Source organism: Schistocerca cancellata, chromosome 4, assembly GCF_023864275.1.
Source record: "Schistocerca cancellata isolate TAMUIC-IGC-003103 chromosome 4, iqSchCanc2.1, whole genome shotgun sequence".
NCBI lineage: Eukaryota > Metazoa > Arthropoda > Insecta > Orthoptera > Acrididae > Schistocerca > Schistocerca cancellata.
Genome location: NC_064629.1, coordinates 791681648 through 791702774, shown reverse-complemented (window position 1 = coordinate 791702774; position 21127 = coordinate 791681648). Strand labels below are relative to the sequence as shown.

Here is a 21127-nt window from a genome sequence, read left to right as displayed (position 1 = left end):
TCCCCAATTTACTATAGTAGTGCCACTTTTATTTCAAATGATACAGTCAATTTACTACAGAAAATAGCTTCAACAATGCTTCTCAGTTGGTAACATGAGATCTAAGACCTTAGTGGTTCTCAACATTCATTGACTAATTACGTGCTGACATCTATTTTTATTGTTGAAGAACACTGTTGTTCTTGTTGTGATCTCCAGTCCAGAGACTGGTTTGATGCAACTCTCCATGCTACTCTATCCTGTGCATGCTTCTTCATCTCCCAGTACCTGTTGCAAACCTGCATCCTTCTGAATCTGCTTAGTGTATACATCTCTTGATCTCCCTCTACGATTTTTACCCCCCAACACTGCCCTCCAATACTAAATTGGTGACCCCTTGATGCCTCAGAACATGTCCTACCAACTGATCTCTTCTTCTAGTCAAGTTGTGCCACAAATTTCTCTTCTCTCCAATTCTATTCAATACCTTCTCATTAGTTATGTGATCTACCCATCTAATCTTCAGCATTCTTCTGTAGCGCCACATTTTGAAAGCGTCTATTATCTTCTTATCCAAACTATTTATTGCCCACGTTTCACTTCCATACATGGCTACACTCCATACAAATACTTCCATTAAACGGCTTCCTGACTCTTAAATCTATACTCAGTGTTAACAAATTTCTCATCTTCAGAAACACTTTCCTTTCCATTACCAGTCTACATTTTATATCCTCTCTACTTCGACCATCATCAGTTATTTTGCTCCTCAAATAGCAAAACTCGTTTACTGCTTTAAGTGTCTCATTTCCTAATCTAATTCCCTCATCATCACCCGAATTAATTTGAGTACATTCCATTATCCTCATTTTGCTTTTGTTGATGTTCATCTTATATCCTCCTTTCAAGACACTGTCCATTCCGTTCAACTGCTCTTCCAAGTCCTTTGCTGTCTCTGACAGAATTACAATTCATCGGCGAACCTCAAAGTTTTTATTTCTTCACCATGGATTTTAATTCCTACTCCAAATTTTTCTTTTGTTTTCTTTAATTCTTGCTCAATATACGAATATAATAACATTGGGGAATTGAATAACATTGGGGATAGGCTACAACCCTGTCTCACTCCCTTCCCAACCACTGCTTTCCTTTCATGTCCCTTGACTCTTATAACTGCCATCTGGTTTCTGTACAAATTGTAAATGGCCTTTCACTCCCTGTATTTTACCCCTGCCACCTTCAGAATTTGAAAGAGAGTATTAAAACAAACAACATTGTCAAAAGCTTTCTCTAAATCTACAATCGCTAGAAATGTAGGGTTGCCTTTCCTTAATCTATCTTCTAAGATGAGTCTTATGGCCAGTATTGCCTCATGTGTTCCAGTATTTCTACAGAATCCAAACTGATCTTCCCCGAGGTTGGCTTCTACCAGTTTTTCCATTCATCTGTTAAGAATTCACAGCCATGACTTATTAAACTGATATTTCAGTAATTTTCACATCTGCCAACTCCTGCTTTCTTTGGAAGAACACTATCTACCCTGTAATGGGCACCAACTGACACAGTCCAACTTACTCTGTCAGTATATTTGCTTATGTGTGCCAAATAATAATTGGTAAGTAAACAGCTACTGAATGCTAAAAATGGCAATGGAAATAACTCTTTCTATTAATTGACAGATATACAGGGTTTTTCTAAATGATGGACCCATTTTCAAAAATTCATATCTATTCAAGTACAAATCCAGACTGAACAAGCTTTATACCATTGAAAAGAGGAAGTATCAAAGTTTTTGGCGGGCGGCAGTGGGTGGGCAGTGATGGTTCCAGAAGCGGCTGGTATAGTTCACACAGCAATAGGGCTGTCATTCCATTTCACTGTCAGTTGTGAGTGAGATGGCAATTATGGAGCACAAGGTTTACTGCATTCTTGAGTTCACAAAAAATGAGTTGCAAATTGCAGTGCAGTGGGCATTTTGTACCAAATTTGATATTCATCCACCAACTTGCAAAAGCATTAGCCCTTAGTTAGGCAATTTAAACAGACTGGGAGTGTGTGGGAAGGAAAAATCATGGGCTGACCACATGTGTCAGAGGATGATGTCCAATGGATTCAAGAAAGTTTTGCATGCAGTCCCAATAAGTCTACCAATAGAGCCAGTCAAGATCTTGGAATACCCAAACCAACTGTATGGAAAGTTCTGAGACGGCGTTTGCTGTACAAGTCCTACTGATTACAACTTGTGCAGGCTCTCAACCCCAATGACAAAGAGAAGCATCTCACATTTTGTGGTTATGTGCTAGCAAAGATAGAGGATGACACGCTTCTACAGTGTGTAATTTTTAGTGATGAAATGATGTTCCACCTTAGTGGAAAAGTCAACAGACACAATGTTCACATAGGGGGTTTGCAAAATCCACATTCACCATTGCAACACAAAAGAAACTCACTGAAGATCAATGTATTGTGTGCTGTATCCCGTACAAAGATTTATGGATCATTTTTCTTTGTGGAAAGAAGTGGACATGTTGGACCAATGACTGTTCCCTCAAGTTATGGAAGATTCCCAGAACTTCACTTTCCAACAGGATGGGGCTCCACCCCATTGGCACTGTGATGTATGAGGCTTTTTGATTGACTCCCTTCCTCAGCACTGGATCAGTCACAGGGGACTTGAGGACCTGGCTCTGCACTTCTGGTCACAGAGATTTCCTGTTCTCACACACTACGATGATTTCTTATGGGTTTATGTGAAGGAAGCTGTTTATGTCCAACATCTACCAACCACTCTCAATGATCTGCAGAACCTAGTCACTGTTGCCGTTCACTAAGTATCAGCAGATACACTTTTGTGTGTGTAGGATGAGTTTGGCTACCGCGTTAATGTTTGCCGTGCAGCCAACGGTAGCCACAGGGAACATTTATAACATTTATCACACTTCTAATTATTAAATAATAATTAAAAATGAATTAATTACAAATTATTAAATTTATTAAATTGGTATGAAACATTATGAAAGAAACTTTGACTTCCTCTTTTCATTTGTATAAGTTTGTTCATTTTAGATTTGTACTTGAATAAATATGAAGTTTTGAAAATAGGTCCATCATTTAGAATAATCCTGTATTTGCTTAGGTCCATTTTAAGCTTACAGAGAGTATATTAAATGATCTTTATTAAAAAAATAAGTACATGTTTTTAGTGTACTGTATGGGGACTGTGTACGAATCAGTTTTTCTTTATAATATATTGTTCAGCTGATTCCTCATTTCATAACATAATATGCAGAACTCAGTTTGAATTAATCCAAATTAAATAAAATCAACTTTTTATTATCACATAACATGCCTCATACAGCCAAAGATTGTGACATAGCTGACTTGTCAATTTTACAACTAACATCAAACTAATAAACTAATCAAATATGACAATACATATGTATTTCATGGTTTGATGTTGAACGTAATGTGCAACTGAATGAAAGAATTCAGTCAACACATACCCTACAAATTCCCTCTCCCACCCTACCCCTATGCCTCACATGGTGCTAATGCCACATTTTGCCAAGTGGAATAGCTTATGGTGAGGGTTGTGGCTACTGGCTTGGCTGGAGGCATCTGGTTTGCTGGCTAGAAAAATATATAGAGGAACACTTCCTAGCCTCTCAAAATTACCAATCCCTAATCTAGTTAAAGTTCATTGATGATATTTTCATGACATGAACTGAGGGCCAAGACACCCTATCCTCACTGCTCCACAACCTCAACACCTTCTCTTCCATCTGCTTCACGTGGTCCTCCTCAGTCCAATGTACCACCTTCCTGGATGTTGACATCCACCTGACTGATGGTTCCATCCACACTTTTGCCTACAGTAAATCCACTAACCACGAGCAGTACCTGGATTTTCACAGCTGTCATCCATTCCACACCAAAAAATCTTTCCCAACAGCCTGGTCGCCCACAAAGAGATTTCCCATGTCACATCCTCACACAAACCCTATCCTCCTACCACTCCCAAAATTCAGGTACAATATAGTGCCTTCCTCATCACCCAATATCACCCTGGACTGGAACAACTGCACCATATCCTTCTTCAGAACTTTGATTATCTATCATCATGCGCCAAAATGAAGGATATCCTACCCAAGGTCCTTCCTTCTAAAGTGGTATTCTGTCACTCAAGCAACCTGCGTAGCATCTTAGTATATCCCTGTGCCACTCCCACTTCCAGTTGATGGCCACAAGGATCATATCCCTGCAGAAGACCAGGGCACAAGAACTGTCCAGTCCACCCACCAGCCACTTCCTCAGTCCTGGTCTGTAAATGCAGCTATGTCATGTACCAAGTCTGCTGCAAACACTGCACAGTTTTTAACATCAGTATGACTATCAACCAATTGTCAATCTGGATGAATGGCCACTGCCTAACTGTTGCCAAGAACATAGTTGACCACCCTGTGCCACAACATACAGCTGAGTACAAAATGCTCAATTTCAATGGCTGCTTCATAGCCCACTTCATCAGGATCCCTAGCTCCTTACGAACTTCCCAGAACTCTGCTGATGGGAGCTATCTGTGCAATACATCCTTTGGTTCTGTGATAACTGTGGCCTCTGCTTTGAGTAACCCATGGCCCCAACACCCTCCATCCATCAGTTTCCCCTTTCCCCTTACTCAGTGCTCCATCCCCTCCCAAATTCACATCCTGACATTAACTTCAGAGTGCACTGCTCCCCATTAGCTCCAATGACCATGAATCCCATGCCTATCCCATGTAACTGCCACCCCTCCCTCCTGCATTCATATCCAGCAAACCAGCTGCCTGCCACCAAGCAGCTAGCCACCTACTGCTAATCCCTCCCCCTGCCCTCTGCCTCTCTCTCCCTTTACCCATCCCCCTTGATACAACCCCCACCACAACCTAGTCCACTTGGCACATGTGTGGGTATGGGAGTGAACGTGGACACGAGTGTGAAAAATTAAATTCTTTCCTACTACCCTTTTTCTTAATTTGACAATAGCTTTTGTGTGCTTAGTGCCCTTTTACATATTTTCAGAGAACTCTTTGTGTTTAGTGGTGCCTTTTACTTGACAATCAATTTTTCTCATGACCATTTTTTTTCTTGTTTGGCTGATCTTTTCCTCCAGTTAGCAACTTTCTTACACTTCCTTACAGTCTTATTTGCTTTTCATCAATCTCAACATTGTATTTAATGACTCTCTTGCTGTAATATAATTTTACTGTCTATTAGAAAACAATTACAATAATTATTTTCTGTACATGCTCCCAACTGCCAATTTGCCTGTGTACAGAAGCTCTTCACCTTGTTCTGCTCTTGTTTCTCTTTCATTGTTACCTTCATTGTTAAAGTCTTCCCTCATATTTACATCAATCTCTTCATGTTCCCTACCTCTGTACCTCAATACTTGTACTCTTTTGGCACATGTGCTCTCTGCATGGCCAAACAACAGGGCCACATACATTCCCCTCACTCTTGCTTAACCTTTAGCATTACACCTAAAGGCTTCGTCTTAAAAATTCTCATCTTTCCTACATTCCAAACTAATCACTCCTTGGCCCTTATCCACCTTTTCTTTGGCCTAAACATTGTCTCTGTCAAATCTCAACAGTTGCCATCACTGTTCAAAAACCTCTATTAGATGTTAGATATCCCAGCACACTCAGAGTAATTATCCCTGAAGCCACCCATAAACTGGAACAAAATGGCTTGGACAGCCTGATGAAGTTATGCATCTTGTTGGTCAAATACCTCAAAAGTGGTGGTGGTCTTCCTGTCTATTGCACTTGCCATCCACAACACCAACATCATACACACCTCTCCTAGTTAGAAAGTGTATTGTACTTAACCTCCAATAGTCAGTATTTTGTGTTTCTTGAATAGCTAGAAAATTGCAGCATCTAGCCCACATACATTCCCCTCACTCCTGCTTAACCTTTAGCATTACACCTAAAGGCTTCGTCTTAAAAATTCTCATCTTTCCTACATTCCAAACTAATCACTCCTTGGCCCTTATCCACCTTTTCTTTGGCCTAAACATTGTCTCTGTCAAATCTCAACAGTTGCCATCACTGTTCAAAAACTGTGTCGCAGGAAATGGAAAAATCATAGGTTATTAAAGACAGTATTTTAATGGCATAAAATTAATGTTTATTGCTAAATTGAAACTTCCTGGCAGATTAAAACGGTGTACCCAACCGAGACTCGAACTCGGGACCTTTGCCTTTCGCGGGCAAGTGCTCTACCATCTGCGCTACCAAAGCACGACTCATGCCCGGTCCTCAGAGCTTTACTTCTGCCAGTATCTCATCTCCTACCTTCCAAACTTTACAGAAGCTCTATTGCGAACCTTGCAGAACTAGCCCTCCTGAAAGATAGGATATTGCGGAGACATGGCTTAGCCACAGCCTGGGCGATGTTTCCAGAATGAGATTTTCACTCTGCAGTTGAGTGTGCACTGATATGAAACTTCCGGGCAGATTAAAACTGTGTACCCGACCGAGACTCGAACTCGGAACCTTTGCCTTTCACGGGCAAGTGCTCTACTATCTGAGCTACCGAAGCATGACTCACGCCCGGTCCTCATAGCTTTACTTCTGCCAGTATCTCGTCTCCTACCTTCCAAACTTTAAAGAAGCTCTCCTGCGAACCTTGCAGAACTAGCACTCCTGAAAGAAAGGATACTGCAGAGACATGGCTTAGCCACAGCCTGAGGGCTAAATTGTATACCACATCTAAGTGCAGTAAAACCATATTGAGGTATAAACTGTGTTCAGGGAGTGTGACAGGCTGAAGGGGCTTGAGGGAGTTCCTTGATGGGTCTGGAAACTGAAGAACAAACATGGAGGTCCCCTCTCTCCCTATTCCATTACATCACAACAAGCCACTACAGGGTTTTTCACAAAGTTATACCCATGCTTCCATTGCTCAGATTATGAACCATCACCATTACCTGTCCAGTTTTCTTATGTTAGTAAACAAAATAATTTCCCTGAACATGTGTTTATATAATAGAGTTACTTTTCAGTTCACTGAGTACTTATTTGTGTATGTTAAGTGAGCTTTTATCTAAAATACGTTCCTATAAGCAGTGGCTGAGAAGTGCTTAATTTGTAACTGTGATGTTGTCAGTGACCTGGATGGTATTAGAGGGAAAGGGATTGGATTGATGAATGTGGCACCTTGCTGCTGCGTATCATTGATATTTTATTGTGAAGTCATGTAACCATGTTTTATTCAATTGATGCTGAATTAATAAATAACCAGAAAGTTACATCACATCTTTCACCAATAACTCTGTTGCTAGTAGACTGCATAAATCTCCTCCATTCAATAATTGCTGGCACCTGTAGAATAGGCTGCACTGAGTGGAGCCACATACCATAATTCCACAGTGTATCTTGTAAGGTGGATGTGAGTATGTCTGATGAAATGAGGGTGAGCATGTTCGAGTCTAGAAAAGTAATCTGCTGCAATACACTCCATGACTTATGTTGAAGTGCCTGAAGTTCCATAATATCTAGGTGACTGATGTTTGTTGCATAGGGAGCTATTTTAAACCTCTGGGCCTATTCAGCTGGTGGGAAAGCAAATGCTGGAGTGGTGCATTTCAGTGATGAACAACGTTCCAGCCATTGATAGTTGAGAAAATGAAATTGACATTATCAAATACATATTGACAGCATGTTACAATTGAGACAGGCTCTTCAGTGTGGTAGACAGTTTACAGTTCCAGATCAGCTGGCATACAGGAAGACTAAGGGTCAATGTCCTCTATAACTGTGTGAAATAGTGGGCAGAGATTTAGGCAGAATCCGTCCATATGCATTTCTTGTGTTAGTATTATTAGTAACTCATATCTGTATTCCACATAGTACTAATGCAGTTTGGAGAAAATTAGCATGCCTTTGGCATGTCTGTCCACTGTCTCACCAGCAATTCATAAGGTGAGCTGTGGAACACACTGTAACTTTGTAAAACATCTGGCAGTTGCTTCTTGTGATGTAGTGTGGTAGGGAGAGAGAGGGGGAACTTGCCTGCTCATTCTTCAATGTGCAAACTTATGAAGGAATGGAGTGACTGGCTGCAGCTGATGACCTGCCTTCCCTCATGCTTTTGTGGTCTAACTACGAACACGAGAAAAAACATGATCATAAAATGGTTCTGGTTTATTAGATCGTGAAGTGAAAACAACAAGAATACACAAGAATATCAGCAGCAAATATGTATGGCCATATAAAAATGCTGTCTTCCATCTGGTGTTACTGTAGTCATGCTGTGTGTGCAGCATAACAATTTACTGTAATTGGTGACTGGGTAGCTGCTGGCTGCTGCCTCGGGTCGCTGTGGGTGTACCTTTTAAATGTCAGTGCACAAAGCACTTGATGTAGTGGACCAATTCATGTCCTCTGTGGGTGGCAGGTGTAGCATATGGCAGGTTACTACAGTTTAGCCTCCACCATCCTCTGCCAGCTCATCACAACCCTCACAACACAGTTTACCCCTAAATATAGTGGGACACACATTAAATATTTGTTCTTAACCCACTTAATTTAACAATAAACATTAATTTAATGTCATTAAAACACTATTTCTAATAATCTGTGATTTTCCTACATGCGGAAACTATTAGAAATGGCTCTGAGCACTATGGGACTTAACATCTGAGGTCACCAGTGCCCTAGAACTTAGAACTACTTAAACCTAACTAACCTAAGAACATCACACACATCCATGCCCGAGGCAGGATTTGATCCTGCAACCATAGTGGTTGCGCGGTTCCAGACTGAAGCGCCTAGAACCGCCACACCGGCCGGCCGGAAACTATTTGACAGAGAGAAAAGATGACTAGGATATTTTTGTAGGAAATTTAATTCTGTACTGAGAAATATTTTCTCTGGAGGTCATGGTTTTTAGTTATTCAAGAAAAACATAAAAAAGCTAGCTTTAAATGCCACTCCATCTACATGCTCACACCACACCACCAGAATTTATGGTATGGCAATGGCAATCCCTCTTACCACTGTACAAAAATTTGTGACTATCCAAATTACCACCCCCCCCCCCCCATTTTTCTTCATTCACTGGACTATGTTTGGCATATAACACCTGACAGATGCACTTTACCGCCTGCATTGTCTAAGCCTCTTCAATAATGCCTATCTGAAAGTGTCCCTCAAATCTTGTTAACTGTCATCCTACTACCCAGTAGAGGGTATAGGTATGCTGTGGTGGAGGATGATGTATTGTGTTGAGTCAGAAGCCACACAGAAGCTGTATAACCCTTACAACTCAGGCTCACAACAGGTGGTGCTAGAATGGGGGTTTTGATTCACAGACCATGGCAGTGAAACATTGTAATGGGGTTCTGGCTGGCTATGCTTAGTGTGGCCTGGGTGTGGCATGACCTCACATAGTCAACAGTCCCAGCAGTGGCTGAGCAACATCAGCGCTAATGTGGCAGGCTGACATGGCCTGCTGAGTGATATTTGCTTAGTGCTGCCTGGGCATGGCAAGTGACAGGCACAGATGTCCAGACAGTGAACCTCAAACTGGCAGCTGGCTGGTGGCAACTGGTGCTGGCAAGTGGCCCATTGGCTCAGTGGCTAGGAGGGCTTCAGTTGAATCCTCAACCCAGCAGGTAGCAGCTGCATCCCTTGGGAGGCAGTCCTGTCAGGGTGATGGCAGAGCAGTGGTGACCTCACAGTTGAGGCCAACACTATGATGGTCAATTACCCAGTGACTTGCTGCTGTGATGCATGACCAGTCTGCCTGGACAGTCACTGCTTATCCATGTCACAATGGGTTTTTTTGTGGTGCTGCAACTACAAAAGTCACATATTCTGCACACCAAAGTGTTCCTGTTTATGGTAACCATTTGGGCACTGACCAGCAGGCAGACAGCAATGCCAATGAGCATGGTGCCATAAGTGACCTGTTTTAAGGCACTGAACCAATCTGCCTTCACTCATGTTGTTAAAACATGTAACCACTTTACTTTTGGAGGCCAGAATGACAATCAAATCAGGGGGACCACTATGAGAGCAAAGTGGTCCTGTTTTATGTGCCAACCTTTTGATGGGTGACAAGGAAGAGGACTTCCACAAGACTGAGAATCTGGGCCTCCTGGCTTAGTACAGATTTATTGATGATATCTTTGTGACCTGGACTCATGTTGAAGATGAATTCCTGCCCTTCCTGCAACAGCTTAATGTCTTTTTGCAATTAATATTCAACTGATACTTCTTCAGATCCAAAGCTATCTACCTTGATACTGAACTCCTTCTTACTGAAGTTCACATCCAAACCCCAGTCCATATAAAACCAACCCAAAAATCAACTTCAATGGCTGCCACCCATTTCAAATCAAATGTTCCTTTCTCTACAACCTAAGCATCTGTTGCAAATGTGTCTGTTCTGCCACTGAATTCCTCAACACCTACACCAACAACCTCTCCCAGACTTTCGTTTCCCACAAGTACACTACAATCTCCCAGGCAGTCTCCGTCTCTCACCTTTCAACAAAATACAGTTACTGCTTCATAAAATCCACAAAACAAACCCCCCTCCATGTGTCACTCAATACTATTCAGGTCCTGAATGCCTTGATATATTAATCTGCAAAGGATAAGACTTCCTCAGTTAAAGCCCTAGGACAAGATCCTCTATCCCTGATATCCTTCCCACCACCATTCACTGATGCCTACCATCATCCTCCAAACCTCCTAACAGCCTTGTGAAACAATATGACATTCCCTACCCCAGAGGTTTCATTTCTGCAGTTAATCCCACGTAACTGCACACTCCTATGTAGTTACCTATTACCACTTATTCCAGCCCCACCACTGGTAAGTTCTACAAAATTAAAGAAGTTAAATTCTACAGTATCAGAGAGAGAGCAACATGTCATACCGTGCCTGTTGTTTACCAACTAATGTGTTCACTGCACTGCTTGTAATATAGGAATAACCACCACTAAGTGGGCTGAAAGTCTGAATGGACATGGAAGATCTGTCTGCCTTTGGAACACCCAGTGCCTAGTTGCTAAGCATGGCATAAACCATGACTCAGATCAAAATGCTTGCTATTCTACACAGGCCATTTGGATCCTCTCAACCCATACTAGTTTCCCTAAACTATGGAGATGGGAACTTGTTCTCCAGCGTATCCTGGCACCCTCCTGGATTTAAACCCTGTTAATACACCTTCGTTTTTTTCTTTTTTTCTCAATTTGATAGTTCTTCTATGTTTATCTGCTAAGTAATTTACTTGGCTTAGAGTTCAATGCAACATCAGTGACAATATTTGGGTTGGAGTCAACCTATAATTTGCTGGGTAAGTTAATTCAAAGCTCAGAAGGGACAAGGTGTTGCCACCTGCATCATGTGCTACTTTGCAGGTCAATAACAGCTTTACCTTTTTCCTTTAATGAGACAGAGTAATAACTCAAACAGGGAAGTATGGGGACTAAAATTTGCTTTGTCCATCTCAAAGACATCATCACAGCATTCACTTCAAACAGTACAAGTATAGGGAAAGCACAAAATTAAGTTGTTAAACCAAGTAATTCCTTCTCCGAGAAGCAACAAGTAAAAGGAGGAAAGGGGATAGTTTGTTGAGATGACAAAGAGACAGTTGTTTGACAGCTCTGACTAAAGAGATCCTGAAGATACAGTAAAAAAAATTTTTTAAAAATCAACAAATAAAATAAATACAAATTCATAGATTACTCTAAGTAGTCTTACAGCTTGCTCTAGAAATTTTGTATCTGAATACATTATTATGGAATTTCAATAAATTTATTCATTTAGATTAGTCTGGGTATCTTCTCAAACAACTATCTAAATTAATTTTTACTTTTACAGATATGCAGACTGTCCGTATATTGTTGTACCTTGTTGGCAAGTTTGGCATAACCATCTCATACAGTGCAATCCACGTGTATGCAACTGAACTCTTTCCAACTCAAATACGTCATCTCATGATAGGAACCTGCACCATGGTCGGAGGAGCAGGAGAAATGGCAGCACCCCAAGCTCCACTCTTGGTAATTATTGATGCCTTAAAATGTGATAAAAATAAAGAGAAGATTAAGAATAATCTAGCTCATAATATCACACAAAAAACTGGTAAGGATGTGGAAGGTAAGTAATATGGTGAGCATGTTCTATGAAATGCATGTTTCAACAGCAAACACTTCGAGAGCAAAAATCAATAAAAGCACATTCCAAAGTAATATGAAGATATTTTTTTGACATAGTTAATGACTTCTCAATCTCCACCAAGAAAGCCCTCTTCTGATGACTCTGTCTATAAAAGTAGCCAAAATAAATTACACATTCTTGCTAATGTTATCAGTGTATATTAGGAGTGACACCACGCTGCTTCAGCTCTGTGCCAGAGTTCATCAATCATACGGGGTGATGAGTGGTGACATGCCAGTCTCTCAGCAACCCACAACTGGGCGTTTTCAGTGATTGTGATATCTAGAGAACACACTGGTCAGGCAAACAGTCGAACACCCACTCTATCAAGGTAGATCAGGACAGCAATGACAACATACAGTCTTGTGCAATATTGTTGAAAGATAAGGCCATGTTGACCTCAAAGACAGGATACAGCCACTGGCCTTGAGGAGTTAGAAATGTAACAGCTGCTGTCAAAATTATCAGCTGTATTAACCATAGGTGATAATGTCATATGTCCAATGACATTCCATTCCATCACACCAGTTGCTGGGCTCATATGACAATGTCAAACACTATCTATTAACAGCCAATCACCTTGGAGGCTTCAGATGTGGGTACATACATTGCAGAACTGGGACTTGTCTGAAAGGATGACAATGTTGTCACTGGGTACACAACTGTCAGCAAGCCTCCCTCTGTTGCTGCAACAACAGAAGTCACAACAATGGTCACCGTGCTGACAGTCCATGGTGCTCCAGTCATTATTGTGCACTGTCCATATGTATATATGTTGTGCTGCAAATAAGCCCATTTCCTGACTCAGTGTACACAATGTGGCTGTATGATCTTGCTTAACTGTGCAAAAAATATGTCTGTCCTCTCAGGCACTAATTGTATGGCATTGTTGATATCTTGCACATCCTGGGGTATAGCCCTCCTTAACCCATAGACTTCATATTCACTTGGCAGTTTTGGGATTCTGACCAATGCAAGCAGCAATATCCTTGAAAAATAAACTACAGTCTCAAAAGACCATTACCCTGTTGCTGTTGAATTCCTACATGCTCATAGAAGCTCCACCATCTTACATGAAGCATAACATGATCTTCTCATAACCAACCAACATTCAAGTATGATTTCTGAAGGAGAAACCCACTGCATAATCTTTTTTTTACATACAGAAAGTAGACGACATTGCTCCTACCCACAGTTACTCAATACATGGTAGGTATTGTGCAAATGTGCTGTGAGTGGTGACATCACCACTGATCCTCTTGTCTCACAGCACCACTTACAAATTTATAGGCATGATGTGTACACTGGTTTAACTTGCACATCATTGTGAATACAATCATGATTTTTCATATTATAGTGTATTATCATTGTTATTATTATTGTTATTATTTATTAGTTAAATAAAGAGTTAAGTTTGCCTTTATTTATAAGTTTTTTATGTATAAAACTTTTTAAGAAATATGTAAAATATTATTTATTTTCTAAAATTTATCTAGATTACTTTTTGTATGATTAGTGAAATACTGCTGCACTGCTTCCACAGGTCATCAACCTCTTGTACCATCTTGGATGACATCTCACACTTTCAAGTCAACATTTTCTATTACTTGAACAATTTCAGTAAAAAAAAAATCTTCAGAAATGGCTGTTAGAAAGTTTTAACAAACAGGCTGCATCCATTTTTGTGCTAAACTCCTGATGATCATAACTTAAGTGCTGTTGTCACAGATGATAATTTCCACTACCTGATCAAAACATAAGTCACTGTCAATTTTCATTTCATCAAAGTTCTATTAACTTTCATTTTGTCAAAACTAAGAATTACATCTTTTTTGAATGTAGTTAGTAACTTCAGTTGGATTTTCATGATATTGGGGCTTAAATAAATAGAACCTTGTAGAACACTATACTGTCTAAGTCTTAATCTAACAATGACACTCTAGGAAGAAGATATTTCAATGCATGCCTGACTACACCTAACACTTTGTAAGATATACAGTGTAAAGTTGCAGCCTTACCAGTACCTTTAGATGATAAATTAGTATTCCTTCCTTTCACAACCACTTTTTGGCAGTCAGAAAAAGAATCCTCAGCCAATTTTTGAAAATATTTAATTTTGAGTAAATTGTCATTACAGCAAAAGAGGTGATCCTTTAAATTTGTATTCCATGTCTAAGTTCTCTTATTTCTTTGCCCATAATTTACAATTGCTGATACAAATGTGCATTGTCACATTTGCAGCATTGTTTGTTTACATGTTTAATGTTTTCTGTTCTAATACTTTCTTCATTAAATGGTTATATATTTACCTGCCAAATCTGTTCTTCTTCTTTATGACAGATGGCTTTGTTTTCTCTCTCTCTCTCTCTCTCTCTCTCTCTCTCTCTCTCTCTCTAGTTGCATTAAAATGTAAAATGCTAATAATCTGCACAGCCAAGCAGAAGTACAACACAAATACAATTACACTACAGTCACATTGCAATACTATTATATCTCACTCACATCCATAGTCATACCAGTTTACTCACTCCAGTTCTTTGTTCTTTTTGGTAAGGCTGTCTTCTGTACCCAGTGTAGTTGAGTGTATATTGTTTTTATAATATCATTTAGTCAATTCTTGCACCTCCAGGCTCGTTTCAGTAGTTTCATGTAGACCCAACTGTACTGAAACAACCAAAATATAAAAAATTGCAGGAGAATATTAAATATACAAAAACATAGTAAATACTCTTTAATGAAGCTACAGATATGTGTAAATGTATTTACATGTTGTGTGTATACAAAAATATTAGGAAAAGTAATGATTTTAAATTCTATAAAATTGTATCTGCATGATTACAGCTTTAAGGTTAGTAATGCCATTGTAATTCTGTCAAAGATGGCAAACAATATGGAAGATCAATTGAGTGAGATGATTAGTGAGGTTATAAGATGAAAATCAATGAAAGTGAAACATGGCTAATGGAGAACAGTCAAATTAAATCAGGTAGTGCTAAGGAAAAATGATTAGGAAAAATTAGTATATATTGAGTCATCAAGAAACAGACAATTTGGTAATGGAGGGAAATATGGGGTAGAGTGGAGAGGGATTGCTTGACTACTCTAGTCCACAGAAGAATTTTTATTATTGTAATATGCAAAAGGTGGTGAATGGGAATTAATAATTCACATCTGCATTTTTTAAGAAACTTATAAATGTTCAGCATGTAGCCATAATTACAAATCAATCTGCAATGTGAATGTAAACTTATTCTTTTCACAGCATTACTGTATATTGTACAAATTATTGATGGAACATGAAACTAACTATCATGTTCAAGTGGATATAGGTAGCAACAGTTACACACAGTGGAAAGTTGAAGATCCTTCCATAACATAGACTAGCACAGAGAGCTGCATCAAACCAATCTTCAAACTGAAGATCATAGCTACTACAATAACAACATTGTCCACTAACACAGAATAATTAAAAAAATTGAATAAATAAACAAATATACCATGAAAGCAATGTAATTATTATATAACCATTTTTTCTCAAAAACTTTTCATTATTTCACAAACAAGTATTGTTTAACACCCCAGTACTAGATGTATTTTCCAAAATCCCACATGAGATCCATCAATAAAAATGTTCACATTAATGAGAATGGCTATTAAATGCACAGTTAAAAATGTAAAAAATGGATATACTTCATTTTGAAATGGTCTAAAAGCTCACAAACATGGTATCCAGCTTCCTAGTATGTTTTATAACTTTCTGCTAATAAATAACTGACATTAGATAGTAAATTCTATATTCAGGATAAATAATTGATCATGTAATTTTGGCTGCAACATAACAGAAGGAAGTTTAATTGAGTCTGTTATTTGTGCAGCACGAACTTCAGCATACTGATTACCACTATAGAGAAACCTATAAATATCAGTGTCATTTATATCTCTGTATCACCCAAAGTTGGAATAAGTCAACTGACACAAATACCTGGCTATGTCAATTTGTATGGATATAAAATGGGTTGATCATACACTGAGCAGCCAGATCATTGTGATCACCAGCCTACTATCAGTACAAACCCATCCAGGCAATAGCAGTGTCACCTAGCGAGGAATGACCACTAGTCAGACACATTTACAGTGCATGTAGTATCAGTGAGTGTGCTGTCCATGTATAGGATGGGGAAGGCTCACAGTTTATCTGAGTTTGACTGAGGGCAGATAGCGATAGCCCAGAGGCTGAGCATGAGTGTTTCAGAAACTGCGCAACTCATCAGGTGTTTGAGGAGTGCTGTGGTGAGTCTGTTCAACACATGTCAAAACTAAGGTGAAATCATGTCCAGACATTGGATTTTGGGGGGGGGGGGGGGGGGGTTGGACAGCCAGCCTTCATTCCCCTCATTACAGATGTCGGATGTTGTAGGCTGGGCAGACTGGTAAAACAGGGCAGCAACTGAACTGTGGTGGAACTAACATCAGACTTTAATGCTGGGCAGAGTACAAGTGTGTCTGAACAGAGTGCACTGAACACTCCTAACCATGGGCCTCCACAGCCAATGACCCATTCATTTGTCAATGTTAACAAACACAATATCGACAACTACGATTGAAATGGGCACATGACCATTGGCGCTGGATATTGGTGCAGCAGCAGAGCATTGCAGGGTCTGATGAATCCCAATACCTTCTTCATCATGCTGATCTTCTGGGGAACAGCTTCTTGACACCGGGACAGAGACAAGCAGGCAGTGGTTCCATTACATCTGGGAAGCATTCACGTGGGCAACCATGAGTTCAGTGGAGTTTGTGCATGGCACCATGATAGCCAAGGATTATTGTACACTGGCTGCAGACCATGTACACACCTTCATGATGATCATGTTTCCCAATGGCATTGGCAATTTTTGTAGTATCCTGCCCATTCGTCTAATATAGGGTGCCTGGGAAGCTGTTTTCTCAGATCACTAGACAACAATTCAAGCAAATCATGTTAATGGAGTTTATTACAGTAAGTTAAATTGACAATACTTAACTTTGCATATCCACAAAGGTGTGTTGCAAGCAAATGGTGACAGGCAGATAATCTATGTCCTTTGCTGTATACAATTTCAGTGCAAGCAAAACAAAACAGTTCATAAGTCACTGCTGTAGTATCTGTATGATGGCTCTTCTTCCACTGCACTCACAACTAGGCAGTGCAGCACTTGCGTTCTCTTCATAGATGCCACTCTTGTCTTGGTGTCATTCTAGTCAGCATACTATCGGCTGACATCTTCTCACAGCCTTCTCTGCTCTTCTGCTTCTCATCATCATGCCAGTGCTTGTTGTTATGCTGGAACATTTTTCATCAAATTAATGCTCCTTGTCAGAAGGCCAGGAGTATCATGGAGTGGTTCTGGGAACACAGTGGTTAGTGCCAACTGATGTGCTGGTGCCCCAAATTGCCAGATCTGAACCCAATTGAACACATCTGGGGTGTGATTGAATGTGGTATAAGAGCTCATTGTCTCCCTCCTCAGAATTTATGGGAATTTGGTGACTTGTGTGAGAAGATGTGGTGCCAACTCCCTCCAGCACTCTACCAAGACCTCATTGCTTCCATGCCACTATGGGTGAGAAGATGTGGTGCCAACTACCTCCAGCACTCTACCAAGACATCATTGCTTCCATGCCACTATGTGTTGCCACTGTTTTTGAGGCCAAAGTGGACATACCGACTATAGAGTAGGTGGTCATAATGTTTTGGCTGATCAGTATATAGGCTCAGTCATATGTAAATGAGGTGGTAGACTTTGGTTCATTGGTAGGACACTGGGAAAATGTAACCAGTCAACAAAGGAGAAATGTAACCTGTCTACAAAGGAGGTTGCTTACAAAGCACTTGTGTGGCCCATCCTAGAATATTGCTTAAGTCTGTACGGCTCATACTAAATAGGACTATTGGAGTATATGGGACACGTAAAAAGATACAAAGAAGGGTACCACATATGCTTAGGGTTTGTCTGTCCCCTGGGTAAGCATCACTAAGATACTGAAAAACATGAACTGGCACATACAGGAAGCTGGACACCAACTATTCCATGAAAGTCTGCTTAAAAAGTTTCAATTACAACCATTAAATGAGAAATCTCATATAGAGACTGTGAAGATGAGAACAAATTACGGCAGGCACAGAGGGATTTAAGCAAGCATTCTTCATACAATCCAAACACACACGATATGCGGAGGAAAGGCCTAACAAGCAGTACTGTAGAAAATACCCTCAGCCACACATCTCAGGTACACATCCATAGCTCAGTGGTCAGTGTGTTTCATCACTATGTAGAGGACCCAGGTTTGATTTCTGTTTCTGCTACAGATTTTTTTTTTTCCTCAGTGGGATGGCTGGACCAATTGAGGAGTTACTTAAATGAAAAGCAGTGGCTCCTAGGTCAAGAAAGTCAACAACAGCTTGGAGAACAGTGTAATAACCCCATGTTCTCCAACCATTTGCTGTGATACCATTGGCAGAGGATCACACAGTAGTCAGTTGGTCCCAATTGTCTCAACAGGGCGAGAACATGGAGCTTTGCATTTGCTTTGCATGCACTTTAGTATTTTTCAGAGTATAGATATAGATATAGACTATCTAATGTGAGTGACAGCTTATTCTTTTTCCATATCTGATATACAGTGACAACATTTTCTGTTTAATTTCAGTGATAAACCTAATGTGTTAGCATAACCAAGAGTTCCACTTTACATTCTAGGTGGCATATGCAGAATGGCTACCAGTGGCTGTTTTTGGAGCAATGGCACTAGCATCAGGCCTTCTAGCACTTATTTTCCCGGAAACAAAAAATACACGTCTACCAGATACTATTCATGAAGCTGAAGATATTGGACGTTCTGAACCAAACACAGTGGTTTAGTGCATTTGGTTACTTTGCTACATGTACACTCACTTCATAATAAAGAAATTAACATTTTGTGATAAATGATTTAAGCCATAGATCATGTGCCATGTTAAAATATATTTCATAGTTCACATACATATGGTATCATCTGCTGTGATCCAACTATTTATATAATGCATATTATTAGTGTAAGAGAGAAATATCAGGATTAAATGAATACATGCAGCATTTTAGTATTTTCAGCCTTTTCTCATTATTTATTGTGGCTGCAAAGAAAATGTAATGCTGCATAGAGAGATTGTGAGTTACTACAGTTGAGTTTGAATGATACAAGAAAAACTTGTCTCCTGTTAGTGCCAAGTGTGAATCTATAAGTGTACAGTTTTACATTTCTTCATCAGTTATCAAGAATTTATTGGAGTTACCACTTCATGCTACAGATCATCTGAACAAACAAGTGTGAAAGTTCAACTGTTAACTCTAACAACTATGCCAAAACTAGTTTGTTACAGTACATGTGTTTTAAAATATGTAATTTTTATACAAAACAGTGTATCTGTTTGAATTAGCAAATAAAATGCATCATAAGCCTACTCTCAGTTAGTTAGTTAATTTGTAAGTTAGTTAAAGCACATTTTTGAAAGATGAAAAATGTAATAGTAGTATATTAAAAGACTATTCAGCCACTTTACTACAAAAGAAAAGTACTTTGCATCCTCAAATGTGATTTACAGAAGATTGTGTGATGTACCTTGAAGTATTGTCGATTTTTGCTATTTTTTTTTTCATTCCAAATGAACTAAGAAAGCCCTCATGAATCATGATAATTGCTGTACTGTCCTTATCTTTATTACAGAATTTGCCTACACTGCATTTCCAGTTCACTTAGTTCATACTACCAGTTGGATTAGTCATCTATCTGACTCTGTCATGTGTAAATTTACTTAAATATGACACATGGTAGATGCAATATGAGGGGTTTTGTATAAATTTATGTCTAGACTAGAATTTTAATGAATCCATTAATGATTACAATATAACGGAAGGTAGAACAAACAATGCTTAGGTGCAGTAACAGTAAACAATCAATAAAATTAAGTATTTTATTTATATCACATATGTGATTAGGAAAAAGAAAAATGTCAATGTAAGGATTACCAAAGAGCCAAAATATAGTGTGTAAGGATTAATGTAGTAAAACAGTACCTACATGGTTAAAAAAAAAGTTTGCTGTGTGTAGAGAAATGTATGCATGTGTGTACATGTGCATGTGTAGCATCCGCTCAATCATTGAGATCTTCATGCATTTTATATAGCATTTGATAGTGTGAGCAGAACTGCCACAATAGCTTCCTTCTGTGCACACATCTTACTATCAATAAAATAGTGTATATCTTGGAAAAATTACAGCCACCTTCACATGAGGCACACCATTCTGGAATTTAATACCTCAATGCCCATTAAAACTTGAAGAGAGCCATTAACCACTGTAGTATATTTACAAAGCTGGCAATCTGTGTAGATTAAAAAGGGTTCTCTCAGTATCATGGCCTCCAGTCAGTAAAAATCCAGTTTACCCCACCACAATGACTGGAAGAGGCCAACTTTCTCTAGGTTATAAGTTTTAGTAGTTTATAACTGACCGTGTACAGTTCTAGTTACTTGTGAAGCAGTTTCACACAGTGAGGCAGCATGATAGTTTTTATTTTCTTTTATTGAGAGTTCCATTGATCCCAACAGCATTAGATCTGCTAGGATGTGGAATGAGACAGGATTTTTACAATATTTATAACCGTGAATTTTTCATAAAATTATAATAATGGATAAAGTAGAGCATAATATTGTAAATTCATGATAATGCTCATATCAACTAATGTTACATCATAAGACAAGAAAATAAATAAGGTTCATAATACAAGAAGGCATCAGAATTAATATTTGTACATACGCCATGAGACAATCCTATTAGTAGTAGACTAATATTTCGAAAATCAATACAGTGTACCTTATACTAGAAAAAATAATTTCTGT

The 21127-nt window shown here is 39.2% G+C and overlaps 1 protein-coding gene across 2 annotated transcripts in view; it reads left to right on the top strand.

The window, feature by feature from the left end:
- Positions 1-19168, top strand: part of LOC126184680 (organic cation transporter protein-like) — a 230848-nt gene extending 211680 nt beyond the window's left edge. For both annotated transcript variants that reach the window (XM_049927171.1, XM_049927172.1), the window contains exons 10-11: positions 11868-12049; positions 18950-19168. In XM_049927171.1, coding sequence (XP_049783128.1) covers positions 11868-12049; positions 18950-19111 — 344 coding nt within the window. In that variant the 3' untranslated portion in view covers positions 19112-19168. The remainder of the gene's footprint in view (positions 1-11867; positions 12050-18949) is intronic.
- The last annotated feature ends 1959 nt before the right edge of the window (positions 19169-21127 follow it).